This window comes from Pipistrellus kuhlii, unplaced genomic scaffold (assembly GCF_014108245.1).
Source record: "Pipistrellus kuhlii isolate mPipKuh1 unplaced genomic scaffold, mPipKuh1.p scaffold_m20_p_30, whole genome shotgun sequence".
Taxonomy (NCBI): domain Eukaryota; kingdom Metazoa; phylum Chordata; class Mammalia; order Chiroptera; family Vespertilionidae; genus Pipistrellus; species Pipistrellus kuhlii.
In genome coordinates this window covers 1,172,840-1,195,604 of record NW_023425530.1, presented here as the reverse complement: position 1 = coordinate 1,195,604, position 22,765 = coordinate 1,172,840, and the positions used below count along the sequence as shown (strand labels likewise).

The window sequence follows — 22,765 nt, the reverse complement described above, 5'->3', positions numbered from 1 at the left end:
ACTCCTTAAACTTTCAGTTTGTAATTTGTATCTATTTGCATGGTTTTTAAATATTTTCTCTCACTACGAGGCTGTGAGCCACTTAAGGAATGATCCTTTGGTCGCGATTGCATCCCTCAGACACCTACACAAAGGGGCAGGGCTGGGGTGACCCCTTAAGAGCTCAGGTGAAACTGGGTTCCACCCCATCCCAGCTATAACCTTAGGTCCCTTCACTCGCGATCCCTCAGTCTCCATGGGAGAAAGCAGGGTGGGCAGCCTGTCCCTCCGAAGGCGGATGCCCTTGAAGGGCTTCCCGGACCTCGCGCTCCATCAGCTGCCGCTCTCCGCGGTGCTGAAGACATTCTTGGCACCTCACCGGCTGCCTCTCTAGCCTGAATGCCTGGGGTCTCCCCACTTCACTCCCCCATTCCAGGCTTGTCCAGCCCCACCTTCTGGAGATTGGGGAGCCCCAGACTCCAGCCTCTACCCAGTTACACTTCCACACCAGCCGTGTTCTGTCGCAATATTTTATTAAGGATCATGGCAGTCAGAGAAGGTGGAGGGTGGCCACGGCCACCCCAAAGTTCAGAGCCCAGCCACAGCTTAGGAGTTAGGCTCCCTGCAGAATCAGTCACTTCCTCTTCCCTGTGTTTGAGGGAACAGGGAGGAGTCCCCAAGCAGGGCAATAGTTGAGGCATATGTGTGTGTATGTCTGTCAGGGTCTGTGGACCACTCTATGTATCTGCCTGTTCCATTCTGTGCCTGGGTCTGTGTGTATTTCTCAGGCTTTGTGGTCTTAGGGTTGCCCTGGGTCTGAGCATCAGTGTCTGCTCCTGTGTCTGAGTCCCTGGGTATGTAGCTGTGAGTTTGTGCATCTCCATCCTGGCATCTCCACAGGGGTCTCTGTCTCACCGCCAGTCCCCTGCCTCCACTACAGCACCCACCACAGGGCCCCTGAGCAGAGGGGCCTGGAGTCACACCCAGGCGGCACTCACAGCTCCTCCCCCACCGCCTCCAGCCCCACGAGACCTGGGCTGAGTGCTGGCTCAGATGAGGCCCAGCCCAGCAGGGTGGCCCGGCTCAGCTCCTCTGCCCAGTTGCCCTGGACCAGGGTCGACTTGTTCAGCTCCTCCGTCGAGTTTTCCAGAGGCAGCATGTCCTGGGATTTCCAATGCACCTTGCTGCTGCCTGGAGACCCTCCCTGAGGTGCGCCAGCCTCGGCCTGAGGTCCTAGGGCCTCGGAACCTGGTATGGTGTCGAGGGCCACACGGGAAGCAGCGTCGTTGTGCAAAGTTCTGGAGAAGACTGAGTGAGGGTTGGAGGTTCATGAGGGATGGGATAGGAAGACTGGTGTTCCTTCTTTCCTTATCTCCCAGCTTCAGGGAGCAGTTGCATGGGGGGCTCCTTCCCCCTCCCCCAGAGGCCCAGTACTGGGACGTGAGGAGCCATGGGGATGTTGTCCATGATGCAGCCCAGAGGGGACCTCAACGTGATCCTGGCCCACCTACCTCGCACAGGTGTGAAGTCTCCGGCGCTCTCGGCTTTGTTGGCAAAAGGGCTGATGGAGGGGAGGACGATGAGGGCAAAAGAGAGCAGCAGGACCTGCCAGAGACGGGGGTGGGGTCACCCCATCCCTCCACTATCCTTGTAAGCACACCCATCTTATGGGCAGGGAAACAGGCCCAGAAGACAGGCCCCAGTTCACACTCACCTTTCCCCCTCCCACAGGCCCGTCTGCCACGGCTGAGGAACCCCTTTATCCTGGGGGCCATCAGAGCAGGGGGTAGGACTCACCGCTATGCACGTGCCTGCCTGGGCTGTCTTGCTGGTGGACTGGACTACGATGGCCTGGAGTTTCTTCAGCTGCTCCAAGAGGGACCTTAGTGGAAAGAGCGGCCTTGGCTGAGCCCTACAGGGCCTTAACCTGGTTCTCTGTCCATTTCTTGGGTTCCCCAGCAGAGCTGATGTCTGAATTCTGTCCACCGCTCAAGGCCCCCCTGCTCTTACAAGGCCCCCCTCCCTCTGCTTTGGTAACTCTCCAATGGCATCCCACCCACTTCTCTGCCACCCATCCAGGCCTCCAGGATCACTCACCTGGACGCCAACCCGAGCCTCCTCTCTGGTTCCCCGCATCTTTACCCCCTCAACCTCCTCTCCCCCTCCCACCTCTCCTGCCCTCACTCAGCAACCAGGGGACACTTTCCAAATGTAAAACAGCTTCTCCCATTTCTCTCAGGGCTCCCACCTCCCTCAAGTCTTCTCTGCAGCTGAAGCCCTGAACAACTTGCTGCTCTCACTCACTCTGCTCCAGCCACATTGGCCTCCTCACCATGCCTCCAGCATGCTGGGCCCCAGGACCTTTGCACAGGCCATTTCCTCTAAGGACACTGTTCCCCCGGGTCTCTTGGCAACTGGTTTTTGCCTCATCCCATTAGGCCTCATCTCAAATAACACTGTATCTGGTCTTCCTGTGTAAAATACCCCGACAGCCCTGGCATGGTAACAAAGTTGGTTAGAGCGCCATCCCAATAGTCTAAGGTTGTAAATTTGATCTCTGGTCAGAGCACATACAAGAATCAACCAAAGGCCCTAGCCAGTTTGGTTTAGTGGATAGAGTACTGGCCTGTGGACTGAAGGGTCCCGGGTTCGATTCCAGTCAAGGGCATATGCCCTGTTGTGGGCTTGATCCCAAGAAGGGGGCGTGTAGGAGGCATATGATCAAAGATTCTCATCACTGATGTTTCTATCTCTCTCTCCCTTCCTCTCTGAAATTGATAAAAACATATTTAAAAAAAAAAAAAAGAATCAACCAATGAATGCATAAATAAGTAGAACAACAAATCAATATAAAATAGCCCTTCACTCTACTTTGTTTTTCTTCTTACAAACTATCACTATTTGTGTGATCCTTTATGTATTTTTGTTTGTCTTGAGTATCTCTCCCACTAGACTGTGAGTTCTTTAAGTGGAGGGACTGTGTCTTTGTTCATTTGTGGTCCCAGTGCCCAGAATTATGATGCAGAGTAGATGCTAAATAAAAATAAGTGGATGCACCCCTTAGATGGAATTCTGTGTAGTTCTCCAATACACCATGTCCTCAGGCCATTCATATGCCATTTCCTCTACTGAGAGTAGTTTCCTCCATGAACTCATACATCTTTTAAGATCCCAAATCCAAATCCCCTCTGCTATGCAGCCTGCCTCCTTTCTATGTGGAATCCTTACCCGTACCCTCCCTCCTCATCCCCCTTCTCTGCCCTGCTATCACAGAAGTTACCCCCTCCCCCACACTGTTCACCTCTCCTGCAAGGGATTTGGGGGCCGGTTCCCGCTCTCCTCTGCCCTGGCTGGACCAAGACTCACTGGTTCTGCTTCTCGAGATGCAAAACTTTCCTCTGAAGCTCCTGGTTCTGGGCAGTACAGGCCGACATCCTGCAGGGACAAAGTCACAGTGACATTCAGAGTATGTCTGCCATCAACTGCCCAGTCACCTCTTCCTGTGAGGCAGGGAACCCAAGGCCAAAGAGGGGAAGTCTCTGAAGCCAGGATTGAACCAGTGTCTGCCAGTTTCTAGGTCCCATCTCTGCATTGGTGTGGGGAGCTTCACTCAAGTCTGAGCCCCCACGAGTGGAATGGAATGCCAAAGTCAGGCAGTGATGCTTCCAGAAGATGAAATAGCGGGGAGGCTGGGAGTCCAAGGAGAACCAAGTTACACCCCTCACCATCCCTGTGACCTTGAGCTTCTCAGCTCTCTGGCTGGACCTTAGTCCCCTCACTGGTAAAACTGGGTTACAGTTATTTAGTTCACAGAGGGGTTCGGAGAATGGCATGAAGCAAAGTTGAGTAGGGGCTTGGCAGATGGCATTTGAAGAACAAGACAATGATTATTGTTCCATCCAGGGTTCTGATGGAACACTTTTCCCATCTGCATCCATCTGTGAACATGGTCGTGGCCCAGACCACTCAGATGTGGAGTTTAAATACTCAGATCACAGCGTGAGGATGTGTCAGTCCTCATATCACAACCAGGGAAGAGAAGAAATCTCCTCTCTGAAAGGTCCTCTCTAAATAACTCAAGAGAGCTGGGACCGGTTTGGCTCAATGGATAGAGCATTGGCTTGGGGACTGAAGGGTCCCGGGTTCGATTCCGGTCAAGGGCATGTACCTTGGTTGTGGGCATATCCCCAGTAGGGGCTATGCAAGAGGCAGCCAATCGATGACTCTCTCTCATCGATGTTTCTAACTCTCTATCTCCCTCTCTATACAAAATCAATAAGATATATTTTTTAAAATAAATAAATAAATAAATAAATAACTCAAGAGATAAAGAATTAGAGAAAACCTAGGGTCCACGTGGCAATGACAGTAGTACAAATCAAAATGTGTGAGATGCAGCTAAGGTGCTGCTGAGAAGGAAATTACAGCCTTAATTCAGCTCAATGAACTAAACAGCATAAAATCCACCACCACCCCCCCCACATACAAAAAGCCAGTCTAAAAAAGGACATAACAAGCTTACAGTAGAGATGAAAGAACTCGAAAAGAAAAACACAATTGGATGGGAGGAAAAGCCAGAAATCCATTCTTTGCAAAGAATAAATACACAAACTTCTGGCAAGATAAATAAAAAAGATTTTTTAAAAAAGTGAGAGAAGGCAAAAGTAAACAAATAAATTATTAAGAAGAGCATAATTTAAAAAATAATAATAATAATAAGGGCATAATTATAGCCCAGCCAGTGCTGTTCAGTGGTTGAGCATCAACCCATGAACCAGAAGGTCACAATTTGATTCCTGGCTCAGGGCACATGCCCAGATTTCAGACTATCCCCAGCGGGGGGGGTGCAGGAGGCAGCCAATCGATGTTGATGTTTCTCTTTCTCTCCCTTTCCCTCTAAAATAAATAAAAACATTTAAAAATAATAGGAGAGAACTATAAGCCATTTTATGTCAATAAATTTGAAATCGGCATCTTCACAAAAAAAATAACATCCCAAACCTGACCCAGGAATAAGTTGGAAACCCAGATAGACCTGTAACATTCCATAAATTCATTCTTGGCAGTCACAACAGCTCTGAGGATCAGAGATCTCAACCAGGGAAGTGAGCATCCCATATCCCATGACCTGGCACAGAGCCAGACAAGATGGATAATACCGCCCTCTCTTTTGGTACCACATATTCTAGGGTTCAAAGGAACCTTGAAATCCTTCCCTGAGCAACTCTATGCATATTTCGTCCTTGCAACTCACATGAAAAAAGGTCCCTCCTGGAGAGGGAAGACGACTTTAATTTTGTCATTACATCCCTTTACATCCCTTAGTTTCCTCCCAGAGTAGGCCCTCAGTTTCCTCCCAGAGTAGGCCCAGGACCCAGCCTTACCGAGTTTCCAGGCCATCAATATATTCTTTCTTCTTTTTACGGCTTTCTTGGGCTGACTGTTTGTTCCGGATTTTCCGGCGGATTTTTTTCAGGACTCGCTCCTCATACTGCCACGTGACATGGGGAACAGGCTGAGTCAGGCTAAAGGGTCTACTCTGTTGTCTGGACCCCACAATTTCACCCAGTCTCTTCCCAGGATAGCCATCCTAGACCCAGGGATGTGGGGGCAGACACCTGATGATTTCAAAACCAGCTTTCCTACCCCTAAATTCTTGCAGAGTGTCCAGGAGAGTCCTGGCTCCTGGAATCTATCCAGCTTCTATTCCCAGTTAGTAACTTGCGACCGAACTCTGTGTGCGGTGCAACTGCGCCACCTTCTGGTCATACCTGAGACCAGTGCTTTTCATGGGGGCCAGCTAATACCAACATTAAACTCAGGTGTTGATATTACGTGAAAGGGCTGAGTGAGAACTGTGGCGAAATAGGGAGGTCTCACTAAGTTGGTTTTTTGGACGACTTTTACTCTGGTTGTAGTCACGTCCAACCATTTCAGTGTGGGAGGCCTAAAGGTGGGACTCATGGGCAGCTAGCTGCAGGAAGGGGAAAAGACTCGGAGCCAAGGGCTTCACCATCTCACCTTGGTGAGGGGCAGCTGGGTGGGCAGTGTTATGCCTTCTTTGGCCAACAGTTTCTTCTCATCCTCTGTCAGCACCAGTTCCTGGCAGTGCCCAGTCCCAGATCTCAGCAGGTGAGGGGCTGCCAAGGAATGCTGTTGCTATGGAAAAAACAGGGCGGTTGCTATGGAAAAAACAGGGCGGTTGCGTTGGGGACAGAGTGGCCGCCTTTGGGAAATGAAAGAGGCACCATATTTGATCGATCCATCTGCTGTAGAGTCCCCACTGGCCAGCAAACAGCCCTTTGACCCAGCAATTCCACTTCCAAGAATTGATCTTACAGATACCCTCCCACATATGCAAAAGAAGGGGCATACGGAATTTTTATTCACTTAACCAAGTCACTAGACAGCTATTGATAGCCACCTACTACATTCCAGGCACCGTTCTGGGCTGTGCACATTCATTGTAACACTGTCTGCAATGGCAAAGGATTGGAAGCAATGAAAAGATACAGCAAATAAGGCACGGCCCATTTGTTCAATGGAATATTACACAACTCTGAAAAGGGATTGCTCTCCATGTCATGCTATGGAGCAATCCCCATACTAAACTGTCAACTTAAAAAATAAATAAATAAAAATAAACTGTCGACTTAAAAAAAAGGCGGGGGAACCATTGTTGCATGTGGCCTGCTACATTAACAGCTGGGTGGCTAAAGGCAAATTAGCTTCTCTATGCCCATTTCTTTATATGTAAAATTAAGATAATAAAACGTCTTATGGCCAGTGATTGAGCATCAACCTATAAACCAGGAGGTCACAGTTTGATTCCTGGTCAGAGCACGGGCCTGGGTTTCAGGCTTTATCCCCAGGAGGGGGAGTGCAGGAGGCAGCTGACAGATGATTCTCATCTCTTTCTTCCTCTCCCTTCCTCTCTGAAACCAATAAAAACTATTTTTAAAAATATATAATATAATCCCCAATCTTCAGGGTTATTGTAAATTGAAAGATGATACATTTAAAGCATTTAGAAGAATGCTGGCCTAGAGTAGGTTCTTAGTAAGTTTCTGTTTGTTTTCTTTCTTACTACCACTGTGGTAGAAATGGCCCAGCTCGGGAGACAGAGAACTCAGGACTGGAGCCCACAGAACTGCCTTGGATGTGACCCTGGACAAATCCAGCCTTTGTCTGTGACTCGGGTTTTCAGTCTCTGAAATGGGGATATTGGGGCTCCGTGCACCCCATGTGGTCTCCCAGCTCTGAGGCTTGGGAGTTGGGTAGAGGCTGCTCACCAGGTCTCCACCACTGCCGGACAGGAGGAGGTCTTTCACCGTGAGGCTGCAGCTTGGGGGCGGGACTGCCAGCTCAGCCTGCTCCTCAGGGTAGAGGCCCGGGTTCCACATTTCTAACCAGGGCAGACAGGGACACAGACAGGGAGAGTGTCAGGTGTGGGCCACTGATCTCCCAGCTTCTCCCTGCCTCCTCCACCTAGGCTTCCAGGATTGACTCCAATGTGCTAAGGATTTTGGGTACAACTTGGGGCCCCAAGGCCTGGGTTGAAGGGGACAGACCCAGCTGGTGCCTCAGTCTCCCCTCTCTGGAAGACAGAAACCCAAATTCATCAGGACATTGTCGAGGGACCCACTGCCAATCAGGAGAGAGAGGCTGGTATTGCCCAGTGTTCTAGACCGGATTTACAGCCAGCCAGGCCTTATCTCCCTTTGGGGCAGGGACCAGGTCTGATTCACCTCTGGTTCCCTCCCACCCGTGCCCGGCGCACTGGAAGTGAGCTGCTCTCCAGAGCACAGACTTCAGAGTCTCATTCTCACGTGTGCCCTTGGGTAAGTAAATAAACCTCTGAGCCTCAGTTTCTTCAGCTCTCCAGTGGGATTCCTAGAGCTCCCACTCCATTGCAAGGCTCAGAGGACAAAGGATGCCCTACTGGGGTGTCTTCTGCATAAAGTCTCTCCCAGGAGGAGGCCTTGACCACTGGGATCCACGACCTCTCACTTTCATGGAGCATCTACTATGACCCAGTCATGGGAGGTACAAAGACAAGGTTGGCAGCATGACACCTGGTGCCACAGCCAGCCTGTGGTGGGTGCATCCCAGCTCTGTGGCTTTGACTTGTTGCTTAACCTCATGGGCACTCCGTTTCACCATCTGGGAAATGGGCCCATGAGAGCATCCATCTCCAAAGGAGGGGTACGTGTGTGATGAGGAAAGGGCAGTGAGAAAGGACACGGAACTCACCCAGGTCTATGGCCACAGAGGCCTCGAGCACCTGGGCCACTGGCCCAGGAGGCCGGCTGGGGCTGTGGGGGAGAGGAAGGAAGGGGGGGCAGAGCCCCTTGCCAGACTCCGAGAAATGGCAGCCGGCCGGGGTGGCGGTGGGCACATTGTGTGGAGGGGTATCCTGCGGGTCGGAGGGCAGATCTTCAGAGATGCCGCTGTCACTGTCCGCAGGAGACCAGAGAGGGGAGCTTGGTGCTGAGTCTCCAGAACCCAAGATACAGCTGAGGAAATCATCAGATTCCGGGGCTGGCAGGACCTGCAGGCACGAGGGGGTGGGGCGGGAATGAGGAGGTCTGTGCTTTGCTCTGGATTGCTGTGTGACTGTGGGCAAGCCACTGACCCTCTCTGGGCCTCACTGGTCCTTTCTGCCAGAATGAGGGCTTGTGGGGCTTGAACACAATCATGTTCCACGAGAACACCATCCTGCCTGAGTTTGAGGTTGGACCCAACTCCAAACTGCTGTGTGTGTGACCCAGACAAGTTACCGGACCTTGGATTCATCACTTCTCAGGCACCCTTGGGGTAGCTGAGAGGTTCAAAGCAATACTGTGCTTTGCTGAAATTACACACCGTGAGCCAGAAATGCTACCGAGCTGAGTGGAGTTCTAGCTGCAGTGGGGGGTCCTCACCTGGTCTCCAACGTGGCCCCAGTCCTCCCCCAGATCTTCATGTCTCAGAATTCCATCCTGTCGATCAAACAGGAGGTCCAGGAGCTCCATGCTGTCCATGGGGCCTATGGAACAGGTGGCGGAAGCCATCTGGGGAAGGATGGGACAGGCATGAGGGTCACAGCCTTTCTCCTCCCCATCTCCCACCTGCATACCCCCCCCCCCTCAGGCCTGTCCAGCTTAAGTTCAACTTCCACTCAATCTGTAGGCCTGGCTTCCACCTCCAAATCAGTGCTGAGGGACTGACCCAGAGTTCCCAGGGCGAGATGAGAGCCGGTTGCTTTTAAAAGTGCTAGACAGGCCCAAACCAGTTTGGTTCAGTGGATAGAGCATCAGCCTGTGGACTGAAAGGTTCCAGGTTCGATTCTGGTCGGGGACGTGTACTTTGGTTGCGGGCCCATCCCCAGTAGGGGGTGTGCAGAAGGCAGCTGATTGATGATTCTCTCTCATTGATGTTTCTAATTCTTTATCCCTCTCTCTTCCTCTCTGTAAAAAATCAGTAAAATATATTTAAAAATGAAGTAAAATAGCCGAAACTGGTTTGGCTTAGTGGCTAGAGCGTCGGCCTGCGGACTGAAAAGTCCTGGGTTCGATTCCAGTCAGGGGCATGTACCTTGGTTGCGGGCACATTCCCAATGGGGGAGTGTGCAGGGGGCAGCTGATAGATGATTCTTTCTCATCAATGTTTCTAACTATCCCTCTCTCTTCCCTTCTGTAAAAAATCAATAAAATATATATTTTTAAAAATAAATAAATAAAATAAAATAAAAGTGCTAGACAGATGTACACACGGGGACAATCAGCCTGCTCCCTCCCTGGAGCTGACAGAATTGGCCCCTCATTCTCAGCCTGCCCATGTCCCCTGGCTAAGCGGGGAGAGAGCCTGGGAGAAGGAAGAGCAGCCCTGGAATGGGGGCATGGCTTTGGTCACTGCATTCTCTCTCTGGGCCTTTCTTCCCATCTGTGCAATGAGGTGGGGGTTCCTTCCAACTCTGGGAGCTTGGGGAGAGTTTCCTGGCATGGCCCTCCCTCCGCCCGCGGACCCAGGCAGGGCTCACCTTTCCAGCAGGTAGATCTCCATTCATGAGCCCGGCCAGCTCTGCCTCCAGCTACTTTCCGTGTCTCTTGTCGGTAGAAGCTCTCCCCAAGTCCTGTTCCTGTCTGTGGATCTGTCTCCCCACCCCCAAAAGATGCTGAAATAGTCCTGGGGTGCTCCCAACCCACCCCCAGCTGCTGATTGGGGGACAGGCCAGACAGACAGGGTAAAGGGCCAGTGATACCAGGGCAGGCTGGGGGAGGGAAGAGAAGACCCGTTATCTTGATGTTTTGTGCTTTTCCTGCAGGCAAGGGGCAAAGGCCAAAGTCTGGGGTGCCTTCGCTCTGCCATGACCTCTCCCCTACTTTTAGGGACTGCTTCTTATCAGAGTCCTAGACGTCGGATAAAGGAGAGTCCAGGGCTCCGGGCAGGTCCAGTCCACTCCTAGGACAGGACAAACAGGAGGACCACCCAGACCTTTGCTGAAGCGGTTCTCTCTGCAGGAGCTCCCTCCCTTCAGCACAGCTGGCAACCCCCTGCCACCCTCCAAGCCCTCCAGGGCTGAACCCCTGTAACCAATTCCTTCTGGAATCTTCTTATCGTTAATTCATTCAACAACTATTTACTGAGCCAAACTTGTTTCCACCTTGGGGCCTTTGCATTTGCAGTCCCCCTGTCTGGAACTCCCCTCTCCTCCTCCGCTGACTCAGTCACCGTGAATGTTTGATATCTGTGAATCAGCCCAGGTGGCTGAGAGCCCATCTCTGACCCGGCAAAGAGAAGACCCCTCCCCAGGTATCTTTGTCAGATCCTTGTTTTCACTGAACTCCTTATTTAAAATGTTCTTACTTGTGTATTCACTTGCTTGGTGTCTTCCCTCAGTTCTCCCCTCCCCACTGCACCCAGAACGGAAGGGCCTTAGGGGCTAGAGTGTCTGTGTTCTCTGCTGGGCCCTCCGTGTCCAGGAAATGCCTGGCACACAGTAGGTGCTCAATCAGCTCTTCCTCATTGAGCACCTCCTGTGTGCCAGCCACCATTTGAGGCACCTGGGCTGAGGCAGTGAACGAGCTAGACCATAAACGTATAAATAAACCAGTAAACAGATAAACGGGGTAAGTACTACTGAAAGAATAAGCGAAACCATGATAAAGGGCAATTGAGGACTAGAAAAAGCCCCTTTTAGAAGGTGACATTTAAGTACAGCTCTTAACGATGACAGAGAGACAGCCATGGAAGATCTAGGGGCCAGGGGAAGGGTGTTTCGGGTAAAAAAAAAAAAATAATAAAAATAAAAGCACATGCAAAGGCCCTGGGAGGGCTGTGCTGGCAGTGGGAGGAGAGAGGGGCTGGGTGAGGAAAAGGGAGGGAGGGAGCGGTCAGGAAGGGAAGCACAGGAGCAGGTTGTGAAGGGCTCTCTGGGCTAACAGAAGTTTGACTTATACTAATATAGCGAGAAGCTGTTGATGCCTAGCCGCTGTGGCTCAGCTGGCTTAGCTTCATCCCATGCATCAAGAGGTGCCGGTTCAGTTTCCAGTCCGGGCTCATGCCCAGGTTGTGGGCTGGATCCCTGGTAGGAGGCATTCATAAGGCAGCCAACTGATGACTCTCATCAATGTTTCTCTCTCTCTCTACCTCTTTCTATAAAATCAATTAAAAATTATTTTTAAGACAGAAATTCTTAAAAAAAAAAAAATAAAAAAATAAAAAAATAAAAAAAGGAAGCTGCCGGGACCGGTTTGGCTCAGTGGATAGAGCATCGTCGGCCTGCGGACTGAAAGGTCCCGGGTTCGATTCCGGGCAAGGGCATGTACCTTGGTTGCGGGCACATCCCCAGTAGGGGGTGTGCAAGAGGCAGCTGATCGATGATTCTCTCTCATCGATGTTTCTAACTCTCTATCCCTCTCTCTTCCTCTCTGTGAAAAATCAATAAAATATATTTTAAAAAAAAGAAAGAAAGAAAGAAAAAGGAAGCTGTTGAGAACTTAGTGAATACTCAGCTACATCAGGACTTCTGAATGCCAGGCATGATGCTGACAGCTAGGTTTACAGTGTAACTAAAAAAAACCCTCCTTGCTCCCCAAAAATTTAAATCCTGGTGTATATTTCTCAATGCATCGATCATTATTTATTCATGCAACAAAACTTTAATGAGGACCTACTACGTGCCACACATGATGTGTTTCTTGTATCCAGCAATAAGTTACATTGCAACAGTTGCCCCTCTCCAAGGGGGGTGGGGAGGCGGGCACTGAGAAATGTCTGGGGACATCTATGGTTGTCACAACTGAGGAATATTCCTGGCATGGAGTAGGTAGGGGCCAGGGATGCTGCTTAGCACTGCAGTGTCCATGACAGCCCCACAGAGAGTGACATGACCCCAATGTCAGCAGTGCCCGGGGGAGACCCTGTGTTACAGTAGCTGTCCCCTCTGGATGCTGGTATCATTATCTTGTCCTTGGCTCCCAGATCTCTCTTATTTCCTTTGCAACGGCTCTGAGGTGGATCTTTAAGGGATTTGTTTGGTTTGGCTTGTCTTTAGTGATCCTGTCATAATATTTACTCAGCTTTTGCTGCGGAGGCACTGCGCCAAGCCTGTCCTGGCAAGTGTACCAAGTAGGTGAAATCTGATTTCGGGACTTCTTTCTGCCTCCCCCTTACCCCATTCATGACTCTCAGGAGTCCAAGTTTCCTTGCACATAATTCCTCCTCCTCCTCTCATGAAACCTGCCAGAAAGAAGGATGTGGCATTACTCACTTATACCTTCATGTAGATTAAGACCCTCCTTCTCCCCCTCCCCAGGATATTTGTGTTTCTTTAAATTTTTATAATTATAGACTTCAGAAGCTTTCATAAACCCCAATGAAGAAATATCTGGCCCTAATCAGTTTGGCTCAGTGGATGGAGTGTCGGCCTGCGGACTCAAGGGTCCCAGATTCAATTCTGGTCAAGGGCATGTACCTTGGTTGCCGGCACATGGGGGAGTGTGCAGAAGGCAGCTGATTGATGTTTCTCTCTCATCGATGTTTCTAATTCTCTCTCCCTCTCCCTTCCTCTCTGTAAAAATATCAATAAAATAGCCGGGACCGGTTTGGCTCAATGGATAGAGCGTCGGCTTGGGAACTGAAGGGCCCCGGGTTTGATTCCGGTCAAGAGCAAGTACCTTGGTTGCGGGCATATCCCCAGTAGGGGGTGTGCAAGAGGCAGCTGATCGATGACTCTCTCATTGATGTTTTGAACTCTCTATCTCTCTCCCTTCCACTCTGTACAAAAATCAATAAAATATATATTTAAAAATATCAATAAAATATATTTTTATATAAAAAAGAAATATCTGAACAAGTATGATAAGGATAAACATTTGAGGGAGAGCAGGACTTTTCGATACCCTTGACATCACATTATCCCATCAACTAGACACAACCACCTACTTCAAATTTCCATAATAGAGCCCACCAACACGTTTAAGTGTGAAACGCAACCCCAAGGATGCTGTGGCCAAACCAGAGGAGGGAGCACTGCATCAATAAACGGCTTTGCAAAACTTATCAGAGTTTTACACTCTTGGAGCGAACAGAGTTTGTCACATTTCCCAAACATAATTGTATAGGTGTGTTTTGTTTTTTTTCATTTTTATTTGATTTGTTCCGAACCATTTCTGACATACGAAAACGTTGAGAGATAACCACTAGAATGACTAAAATAAAAAGACAGGCAACATCAGAAGTTGTCAGAAGCTATGGAGCAATTGGAACGCTCGCCCACTGTTGGTGGGAATCAAAATGGCCCAATCACGTTGGTAAACTTTGGAAAACTGGCAGTCTCTTACAAAGTTAAACATTTATTCACCATACGATTTAGCAATTTCACTCCTGGGTATTTACCCAAGAGAAATGCAAGTGTATGTTCACAAAAAGACATGAAATGTCATGACAACTCTACTCATAACTGTCCCCAACTGGAAAGAACTCAAATATCCAACAACAAGAAAATGGATATCCATACCACACAATACTACTCAGCCAGCACTCATCAAATTGAACACCCCTAAGACCTGCATTATTATTGTAAATTAATTCTACCTCAATAAAAAGTATAAAAAATATATATGTACATAAAACATTTAGAAACAACCAAAACATCCATTTTAAAAATCCATCCATATTGCATTGATTAATAGAGTTTGATACATTTGCATAATGGAATATTATGTAACTGTGGGAATGAATAAAGATTAGTTGCACCTACTGATAGGGGACAATATTATAAACATTGCATCATATATTTTTTTTATTGTGGTATCATTCAACCTATTTATTTATTATCATTATTATTGCTTTAGTCCTTACCCAAGGATATTTTTTCCATTTATTTTTCTTTGAGAGAGTGGAAGGGAGGGGAGAGAGAGAGAGAGAGAGGGAGAAATCAACTGGTTGCCTCCCACACACGCCCTGTCCTGAGCTGGGGGATCAAACCTGCAACCGAGATACATGCTCTTGACTGGAAATAGAACCTTGAGACCCTTACGTCCACAAGCCAATGCACTAACCACTGAGCAAAGCTAGCCAGGGCTCAACACACATTTATTTGCCTATTCTGTTAGGCAACAAAAATGTCTTTTGCTCCTTCCGTTCGTCTATATTGGTTCAGGAACTTAGCTAATCAGAAAGAGGAAGAGGTGTGGGGTGAAGAGCTAAAAAGTCTCCAGCTATGTTCTGGCCAGTATGGCTCAGTTGGTTAGTGTTGTTCCGTGCACCTAAAAACATTGCTGGTTAGATTCTCCATCGGGGCACATGCCCAGATTGTGGGCTCCATCCCCAGTACGGGGGATGTAGAGGGCAGCCGATAGTTTTTTTTCTCCCTCCCTAAAATAAATAAGGACATATTTAAAAAATAAAAATAATAAAGTCTCCAGCTAGGAATCATCTGTAAAATAGGGACAATCATCATGGCAAGATCTACTGTGTGCAATATCCCCAGGCCTGGCACCATGCCTGCCACACAGTAGCTGCCCACTCAGTACTTACGGAAGGCACAACTGAATGTCTATAAATATAGCTGTTGCAGCCTGTAAGCCAGTTCTGGCTCTCTGCTTGTTTTTGTAAATAAAGCTTTATTGGCACACAACCACACCCATTTGTTTATGTAATGTCTGTGGCTGCTTTATATACAATGGCAGCATTGAGCAGTTGCAACAGAGACACTGTTGCCTGCAAAGCTGGAAATATTTAGTATCTGGTCCTTTTCAGAAAAAGTTGGAACTTGCCATTATTAGAAATAGCAAGGGTTAGCAGGTTAGACCTGCTCTGCCCACTACAGGTGCCCCAGGCCACTATGGCTGTTGAACACTTGAAGTATAAAAAGTGTAATCGAGTACAATGTTATTTCATTTTTGTTAATTTGAAATTTAAAACTATTACTCAAGTCACTTAATGGACAAATTTTGAGTAGACATGAAACAACCTGGGTTTGTGAGTCTACGCTTTTTACTATAAACTTTCTGAACTCCATAAGTACACAAAGATTTAGTGACCAAATTGATAAGCACATTGGATGTCCAAGATTAGTATGAAGAAGTGTAGTACCATATTCATAATTTTGATATTGACCACATGTTGAAATGAAAATAGCCTGGATTTAGTAATACAATAATTTGGATTAACAAAATATATCCAGATGAAAATTAATTTTACTTTGTGCTTTTTAAACTATAGCTGCTAGAAAATTTAAAGTGATACATGATATTTCTCTCAGACAATGCTGAGTTAGAACAGGGCCTGGGTTCAAATCCTGGCCCTGACCCTTGTCACTCTGTGGCTGCGCTTCTCCCAGCCTCAGTATCCTTATCTGCAAAATAGGGGATAAAGGACCTGCCTTGCCGGGTTGTTGGGAGGATTCAAGGATTAAAACACGTGAAATGCCTGGAAGGGACCTCCACAGAGTCAGGCCTGAAAACCTGGCCATCGTCATGGCTGTTACTATTATTGCTAGTATGTGTGTCTATAAGAACTATGTTGTGCTCCAGTCCCAGACAGATGCCCCCTGCCTGTCACTTCTGGGTGGCCTCACCCTTTGGCCACAGCACAGCCTGGGCCTAACGACAGCCCCCATTTTGCACAGGCGGGCAGAGGGGCTAATAAGGGGTTATGACTCACTGTGGCCACGCCGTGAGTCAGCCACCGTTGAGACAACGCCCAAACGGGGGCTTGCCCCTGGTCGCCATGTCACCTCCCATTTCTTTCGGCTTCTCTCTACACTTCTCTTTAAGGTCAGTTTTGCAGGGAAGAAGCGAGTGGTTCCGGGAGCAGCAGCTCCTCCCCCAGCCTCTTCCTCCTCCTCTCCTCTGGGTCCCTCCCTGGGATGTGGCCTTGCCAGGGAGTGAGTAAAACCCTTGTGACATGGGTGTGGCGGGGGCAGGCCAGGGGCTGGAGGAGAGGGGGAACTCTGATCTGCCTCTTGAGCAATGCTAACTGATTAGCACCGAATCCTGGAGACCGCCCAGTTCTCTCTCCTCTTCCATCATCCCCTGTGGCATTTCCAGAAAGTTCCGGGCTCCTGGGAGTGGGTGAAGAGAGGGTGTGAACCAGGGTCTCCAAACACCATGAAGGAGGAAAACTTGGTGGGGAGTAGGCTCCCTCTGCCCTTCCTGAAGATTGAAGGAAGGCTGAAACCGGTTTGGCTCCTGGATAGAGCGGACCCAGGGTCCCAGGTTCGGTTCCGGTCAGGGGCATGTACATTGGCTGCGGGCAAATCCCGGTGTGTGTGTGTCGGGGGGGTGGGGGGGGGTGCAGGAGGCAGCTGGTCGATGTTTCTCTCTCATCGATGTTTCTAGCTCTCTATCCCTTCCCTTCCTCTCTGTAAAAAAATCAATAAAATGTTTTTTAAAAAAAAGATTGAAGGATGTATGTTTCCCTAACGGTTTGGCTCAGTGGATAGAGCATCGGCATGCAGACTGAAAGGTCCCAGGTTCAATTCCAGTCAAGGGCATGTACCTTGATTGCAGGCACATCCCCAGTAAGGGGTGTGCAGGAGGCAGCTGATCGATGTTTCTCTCCCATCAATGTTTTTAACTCTCTATCCCTCTCCCTTTCTCCCTATAAAAAAATCAATAAAACATATATATTTTTAAAATGCAATATCTTCCCCCACCCCAAAACCAGGTCCAAAACGAGGTAGTTTTTTGTTTGTTTGTTTTTTAATTGAAGGGTGTTCTGTCCAATAATTCATTCATTCATTCTGGTGACCACTATTTACTGAGCACCTACTGTGTGCCAGTGTTGGGGACACAGCAGGGAACATAAATATCCCCACTCCCTCTCCCAGTGGAGCTTATTGGGGGAGACGGATGCTAAATAATATCATTTAGGCATCAGCAAGAAAATAAGTAATATTAAGAGACCATGCATAGAAATAAAGCAGGGCCCAGCCAGTGTGGTTCAGTGGTTGAGCATTGACCCATGAACCAAGAAGTCACCAGTTTGATTCCAGTTAGGCACATGCCTGGGTTGTGGGCTCGATCCCCAGTAGGGGGGCATGTAGGGGGCAACTGACCAATGATTCTCTCTCATCACATTCTCTCTCCCGCTTCCTTCCTCTTTGAAGTCAATAAAAATATACATTTAAACAATATTAAAAAGAGAAAACAGGAAAGGGAGATGGAGATGTGGGGTGACTTGTAATTTTATATAAGGTGCTCAGGTGGGAATGTGGAAAGAGTGTTGGGAGCAGAGAGCACTCGTATAAAGGCCCTGAGGTAGGAGGAATGCAAGGAGGTGCAGGGGGTTGGAGCAGAGTGAGCAAAGGGAAGTAAGGAAGGGGGCTGAGGGCTTTGTTGCCCTCAGGTAAAAAGGCTGATGGTCAGTCCTGTGAGGGCTCTAGAAGTTTCTAGAAGGGGCTGTGTGGGACATGTGTGTGGACAGGGTTCAAAGGCCTGGGTATCAGGATACTGGTGTGTGTGTGTGTGTGTGTGTGTGTGTGTGTGTGTGTTTTAATCCTCCCCCAAGGATATTTTTCTATTGATTTTTTAGAGTGAAAGAGAGAGGGAAAGACAGAGCGAAACACTGATATGAGAGAAACACATCAACTGGTTGCCTCCTGCACATGCCCTGGCCAGGGCTCAGGCTGGGGAGGAGTCTGCAACTGAGGTACTTGAGCTTTGACAGGAATCAAACCCCGGGATCCTTAGGTCCGCAGGCCGAGGCTCAATCCCCTGAGCCAGACTGACGAGGGCAGGACACTGCTCTCTAAGCCTGCTGTTCAGGGCTCAGTCTTAGCTTCACACAGCAAGGCGGCCCCCCAGCTCCAGAAGAAGGAGTGGCCCCTGGGCAGTGTCCGAGGAAGGCCTTGGGCTAGACCAGCAAACATGGCCGGTCCCCCACGCATCTCCCATCCCCACCCCTCCTCCATGTCTGCCACCATCTCCTCCTGGTGATTGCTTTATGGCTGGTGGGTCCAAGGTCGAAGCAGACCTCTCACCAGCCAGAGGAGGGCTCTGCGGGCTTCAGGTGTGATCATCTCACCGTCCTTTCTGTTGCGGGGGGGGGGGGGGGGGGGGGGGGGTGTTAGAAGACAGAAAGGATGTCTCCTCCCGTTCCAACCTGGGACTCTGGGAAGGTGCCCAGAGGCGGGGTGGTAGGCATCTCTGGGTCTCCAGGCACTGAGTGGCTCCTGGCTGCTAAAATAAAGTGACACGGACTGAGCGGCCGAAACAACAGAAATGTATTATCTCTCAGTTCTGGAGGTTGGAAGTCCAAGATCAAGGTGTGGGCAGGGCTGGTTCCTGCTGATACCTCTCTCCTTGGCTTGTACATGCCGTCTTCTCCCCGTGTCTCTGTGTTCACATTTTCTCCTCCTATAAGGACACCAGTCACATGGATCAGGGCCCACCTTAATGACCTCATTTTAACTGGCTACATCTGTTAAGGTGGTATTTCCAAATCCTGTCACATTCTGTGGTCCTGGGGGTTAGGATTTCAACATATGAATTTGGGGTGGGGTGGAGTCGGGAGAAGACACAATTGAACCCACAACGCCTTTCCCAAGCTGTTACACAACCCAACCCTGGGGGTCTTGACTCAGCGGTAACCTCCAAAGTCACCCCAACCCCAGTCACTCTGGCATACACCTTCTAGGGGCTCTGTTTACTTATCCACGTTATCTGCTTACACCGGGGAGCAGGAACCTGTCTGTTTGGGTCACTGGTGCCCCCCCTGAGAAGGATCCCCTACCAACTTCAACAGACTTGTGGAATGAACCTCACATTCAATGTGCACATTAGACCCCAAGAGAAATGGGCCTGCTCAAGGCCAAGTTCAAATGTCAGCCTCGTCTCATATCAGTTCATACATTTCCTATCTTGTGCAGAATTACTTTGCAAAGAAACCAACATCCTGTCTTCAGCTCAGCCAACACACTGGCTGTGATACCACGAAGTCACTCCTCCCCGCTGAGACTCTGTTTTCCTGTCTGTAAAATGTGACCGTTGATCTAAAGGTTATAAGAAGGTGACACATGGGATTAATGTTTAATCCCAGGGAAAATCTGATCAGGAGTGGTGCTCGACTGAGTCACGGGCCAGGTTGTGTACATATGAGGAGAGGCCCTCACCCCATGTGCGCGAGGCTGGCCGAGCTGAGCTCAGGCAGCACCCAGCCTTGGAACTTCGCCCCGAGATTTCTTGGCCAGAATGTCCATCCGGCACCAGCGGAAGGCCTCTGAATGCTCGGATCTCCACCAGAATCTCCAGGTCAGAGAATGCCAGCGAGGTCACCGGCCTGGAATAGGACCACCCTCACATTGCATGTCTTTGTACAGTTACCTTTTACTTTTTTTAAATATATTTTATTCATTTTTTTACAGAGAGGAAGAGAGAGTTAGAAACATCGGTGAGAGAGAATCATCGATCAGCTGTCTCTTGCACACCCCCTACTGGGGACATGCCTGCAACCAAGGTACATGCCCTTGACCAGGATTGAACCTGGGACCTTTCAGTCCGTAGGCTGACGCTCTACCCACTGAGCCAAACTGGTTCTGGCTGTACAGTTACCTTCTATTTGGGGTATCTGATACTGGTCTCAATTTACCATTATAAAGTGGTTTTCTAAAATAAATGAATCAAAGAAATAAAGCGAAGTGGACAATAAAGGGGAAGTTGGGACTAACCTTTTTCTTCAACAAATTTCTCTTTAAAGGAAACAGTGTGACACCAGGGCAAATTGAAAGAACAGCACCTGCCACCTAAAACAGAGGCGAGGGGAAAGAAACGACATTATTACATTCTAGGCAGCTACTGTTGCCTGCGGAAGGTTCTGGACTACGTGACACTGTTAAAACAAAATTAGCAAATAAGTGTTTAAGACACATCAGTACCCAGTTGAGGGTTTTTTTATTTAATCAGAAGGTTTAAAAGAGGATTGACAAGGAAGCAATTTCTTAACTTTCATTAGTTTCTTTTTATATGCAATTTTTTACGTGCAAGGATGCATGGAGAACTCACTTTGTGCAGTGAATCCTCTCACCACCTCACTCTTTGGGACTTTTTTCTCAAAGAAAAACAGTGCCATTCCTCCTAGGCCCAGCTTCCAGGTCTAATAAAAACCAGAGCTAGGCCCAGCAGGTGTGGCTCAGTGGTTGAGTTCTAACCTATGAACCAGGAGGTCACGGTTCAATTCCTGGTCAGGGCTCGATCCCCAGTGGAGGGGTGGGTGGGGTGCAGGAGGAAGACAATCAATGACTCTCATCATTGATTCTTCTATCTTTCCTTCTTCCTTCCTCTCTGAAATCAATAAAAATAAATTTTTTAAAAACACAGCTAGTATTTATTGATCCCTCACTCTGCCAGGCACTGGCTAAGTATGTGGATCCTCCCAAACCCCCAGTGAGTGGGGGTTTTGTCTTAACCGCTTTATAGATGAGGTCACGGAGGCTCAGAGAAGCGCTGTCTCTTGCCCGAGGTGGGAAGCAGTGACGCTGAAATGCAAAGCTGGGTTATAAAGCCAGCTGGCCCCTGGGTGGCAGTGCTTATGGCAACACCAGGCAGGAGGATCTGGGCTCTGCCGTGTCATCAAGCACAGAGCGGACAGCATAGCTACAGCTCTCTTGGTTCAACCCAAGCCCCGCTCCTTGCAAACTCTGTGACCTTGAGCAAGTGACTTGGCCTCCTTGTGCCTCAGCTTCCCTTCTCCAAAATGAGGATAATAGTAAAGATCTAGTAAGCTCCTACCTGTAAGCACTGGCGTACCAAAGAAGCAGTGATAACAGGAGTTATCAATGAAGGGGGGTATTGTCTTTTGAAAATTCAAAAAGGAGAATAAACCCTATTTTATTAGTTGCTTTTCTATTATCGCTGTGTATAGGCAATTCTGAATTATGTCAGTGATAAAATACTCTCCCCCTAAGAAGTCTGTTATTGGTATAAACCAGAGGTCAACAAACTTTTTCTGTCAAGAGCCAGAGAGTAAATATTCTCAGCTGTGCAGGCCGGACGGGGACCGGCAGCTGGCAGCGGCAGTGCGAGAGCCACCAGACAACTCGTGAATGCGGGAGTGTGGTTGTGTGCCAGTCACCTTGAGATGTGGATGCTGAAATTCAAATCTTCTTTACTTTGCACATGTTGTGAAATATTATTCTCCTTTTGATTTTTTCCTCCAACCAGTTAAAAAAATCCTTAGTTCCTACAAAAATAGACATTGGGCTGGGTTTGGCCAGCAAGCCCTGGTTTGTCAGCAATGTTCAATCTTTTTCATCTCATGGCACACATAAATACTAAAATTCTGTGGCATGCCAAAAATATATTATGTTTTTGCTGATCCGACAAAAAAAATAAATATAATTTATAATTTTCTTCGTTTTGTTAATCCTCAATAGTGGATATTTTTTCCACTGCATTTTAGAGAGTGTGGAAGGGAGGGAAGGAAGGAGAGTAAAAGAGAGAGAGAGGGAGAGAGAGAAACATTGATGTGAGAGAGACACATCGACTGGTTGCCTCCACGCACATGCCTGACCAGGAGTGGGGAGCGAACCCAGAATCCGAGTACGTGCCCTTGACCAGGAATCAAACCCAAGACCATTTGGTATGAGGACCGACACTCCAACTACGGAGCTATTGTTGTGCTGGCTGCTGTCATTTATTTTTTTTGACAATCTAAGGCACATGTGTCAAACACAAGGCCCGCGGGCCAAATCCGTCCCACCAGGCCTTGCAATGTGGCCCGCACCGCGCTGTCATCACTGCACTCCGCTGCGTTTCCATCACAATGACAGTTTATGACTGTTCAGTAAACCATTCGGCCCGCGATTTAGGCTGGATTTTAGATTTTGGCCCCTTCTCTGATTGAGTTCGACACCCCTAATCTAAGGGAAAAGAGATCAGTGCCCCTGACTAAATAGGCAAGCATTGCATGTTTTAAAAATTGCTGTGGCACACTGGTTGAAAATCGCTGGTCTAAACAATTGCTGTGGTTACTGCCGAAGTTTAGTAAGCCGTGAATGAGCACAGCCTTATGATTTATCCTTTAATAAGCATTGTATTCTACAGGGAAGTGAATTTTGAGGACTGTTTATTAGACATTTGGACACACGTTGGCTACATATGCTCATTTTGAGAATTAATTCTTAACAATTCAGAATCCTTAGAGTTCTCTTTGGGCACAGTTCATGTCACACATTCTATTTAAGCAGTAGATTCTAAATAAACAATGATGGCCCTGTGATTTCAAATGCAAAGAAATTGAGTTTGAGCAATTTCACATCCTTTATTCTGTCTGATCACTTGAAGAATCCATCTGTATT

The 22,765-nt window shown here is 48.4% G+C and overlaps 1 protein-coding gene and 1 long non-coding RNA gene across 4 annotated transcripts; both read right to left on the bottom strand.

The window, feature by feature from the left end:
* Positions 1-495: 495 nt before the first annotated feature.
* Positions 496-10,130, bottom strand: CREB3L3 (cAMP responsive element binding protein 3 like 3). Of its 3 annotated transcripts, none has more exons than XM_036459923.2 (10): positions 10,001-10,130; positions 8,904-9,032; positions 8,233-8,533; positions 7,272-7,384; positions 6,001-6,138; positions 5,364-5,470; positions 3,346-3,414; positions 1,777-1,861; positions 1,491-1,584; positions 496-1,287 (listed from the first exon to the last, which is right to left on the bottom strand). In XM_036459923.2, exons 1-10 carry the CDS (start codon positions 10,025-10,027, stop codon positions 974-976), a joined length of 1,377 nt encoding a protein of 458 aa, XP_036315816.1. In that variant the 5' UTR covers positions 10,028-10,130; the 3' UTR covers positions 496-973. The 3 variants fall into 3 exon arrangements, with proteins under 3 accessions (XP_036315816.1, XP_036315818.1, XP_036315817.1); XM_036459925.2 differs by having other exon boundaries at positions 1,491-1,540; XM_036459924.2 differs by having other exon boundaries at positions 8,233-8,530.
* A 1,958-nt stretch (positions 10,131-12,088) lies between these two features.
* LOC123653307 lies at positions 12,089-16,618 on the bottom strand. Its single transcript, XR_006743037.1, has 2 exons — positions 16,132-16,618; positions 12,089-12,702 (listed from the first exon to the last, which is right to left on the bottom strand). It is a non-coding gene; the product is annotated as an uncharacterized LOC123653307 (long non-coding RNA).
* Between the last annotated feature and the right edge of the window lie 6,147 nt (positions 16,619-22,765).

What these genes read in the sequence shown, in the direction of transcription:
- CREB3L3 (XM_036459923.2), bottom strand. Translation starts at nt 10,027, where the DNA reads ATGAATGGAGATCTACCTGCTGGAAAG. An exon ending in CCGGCAGTGGTGGAGACCTG is followed by an intron (nt 6,139 to 7,271) that starts GTGAGCAGCCTC and finishes TTTTTTCCATAG; the next exon opens with CAACAGCATTCCTTGGCAGC. An exon ending in AGACTTCACACCTGTGCGAG is followed by an intron (nt 1,288 to 1,490) that starts GTAGGTGGGCCA and finishes ACCCTCACTCAG; the next exon opens with TCTTCTCCAGAACTTTGCAC.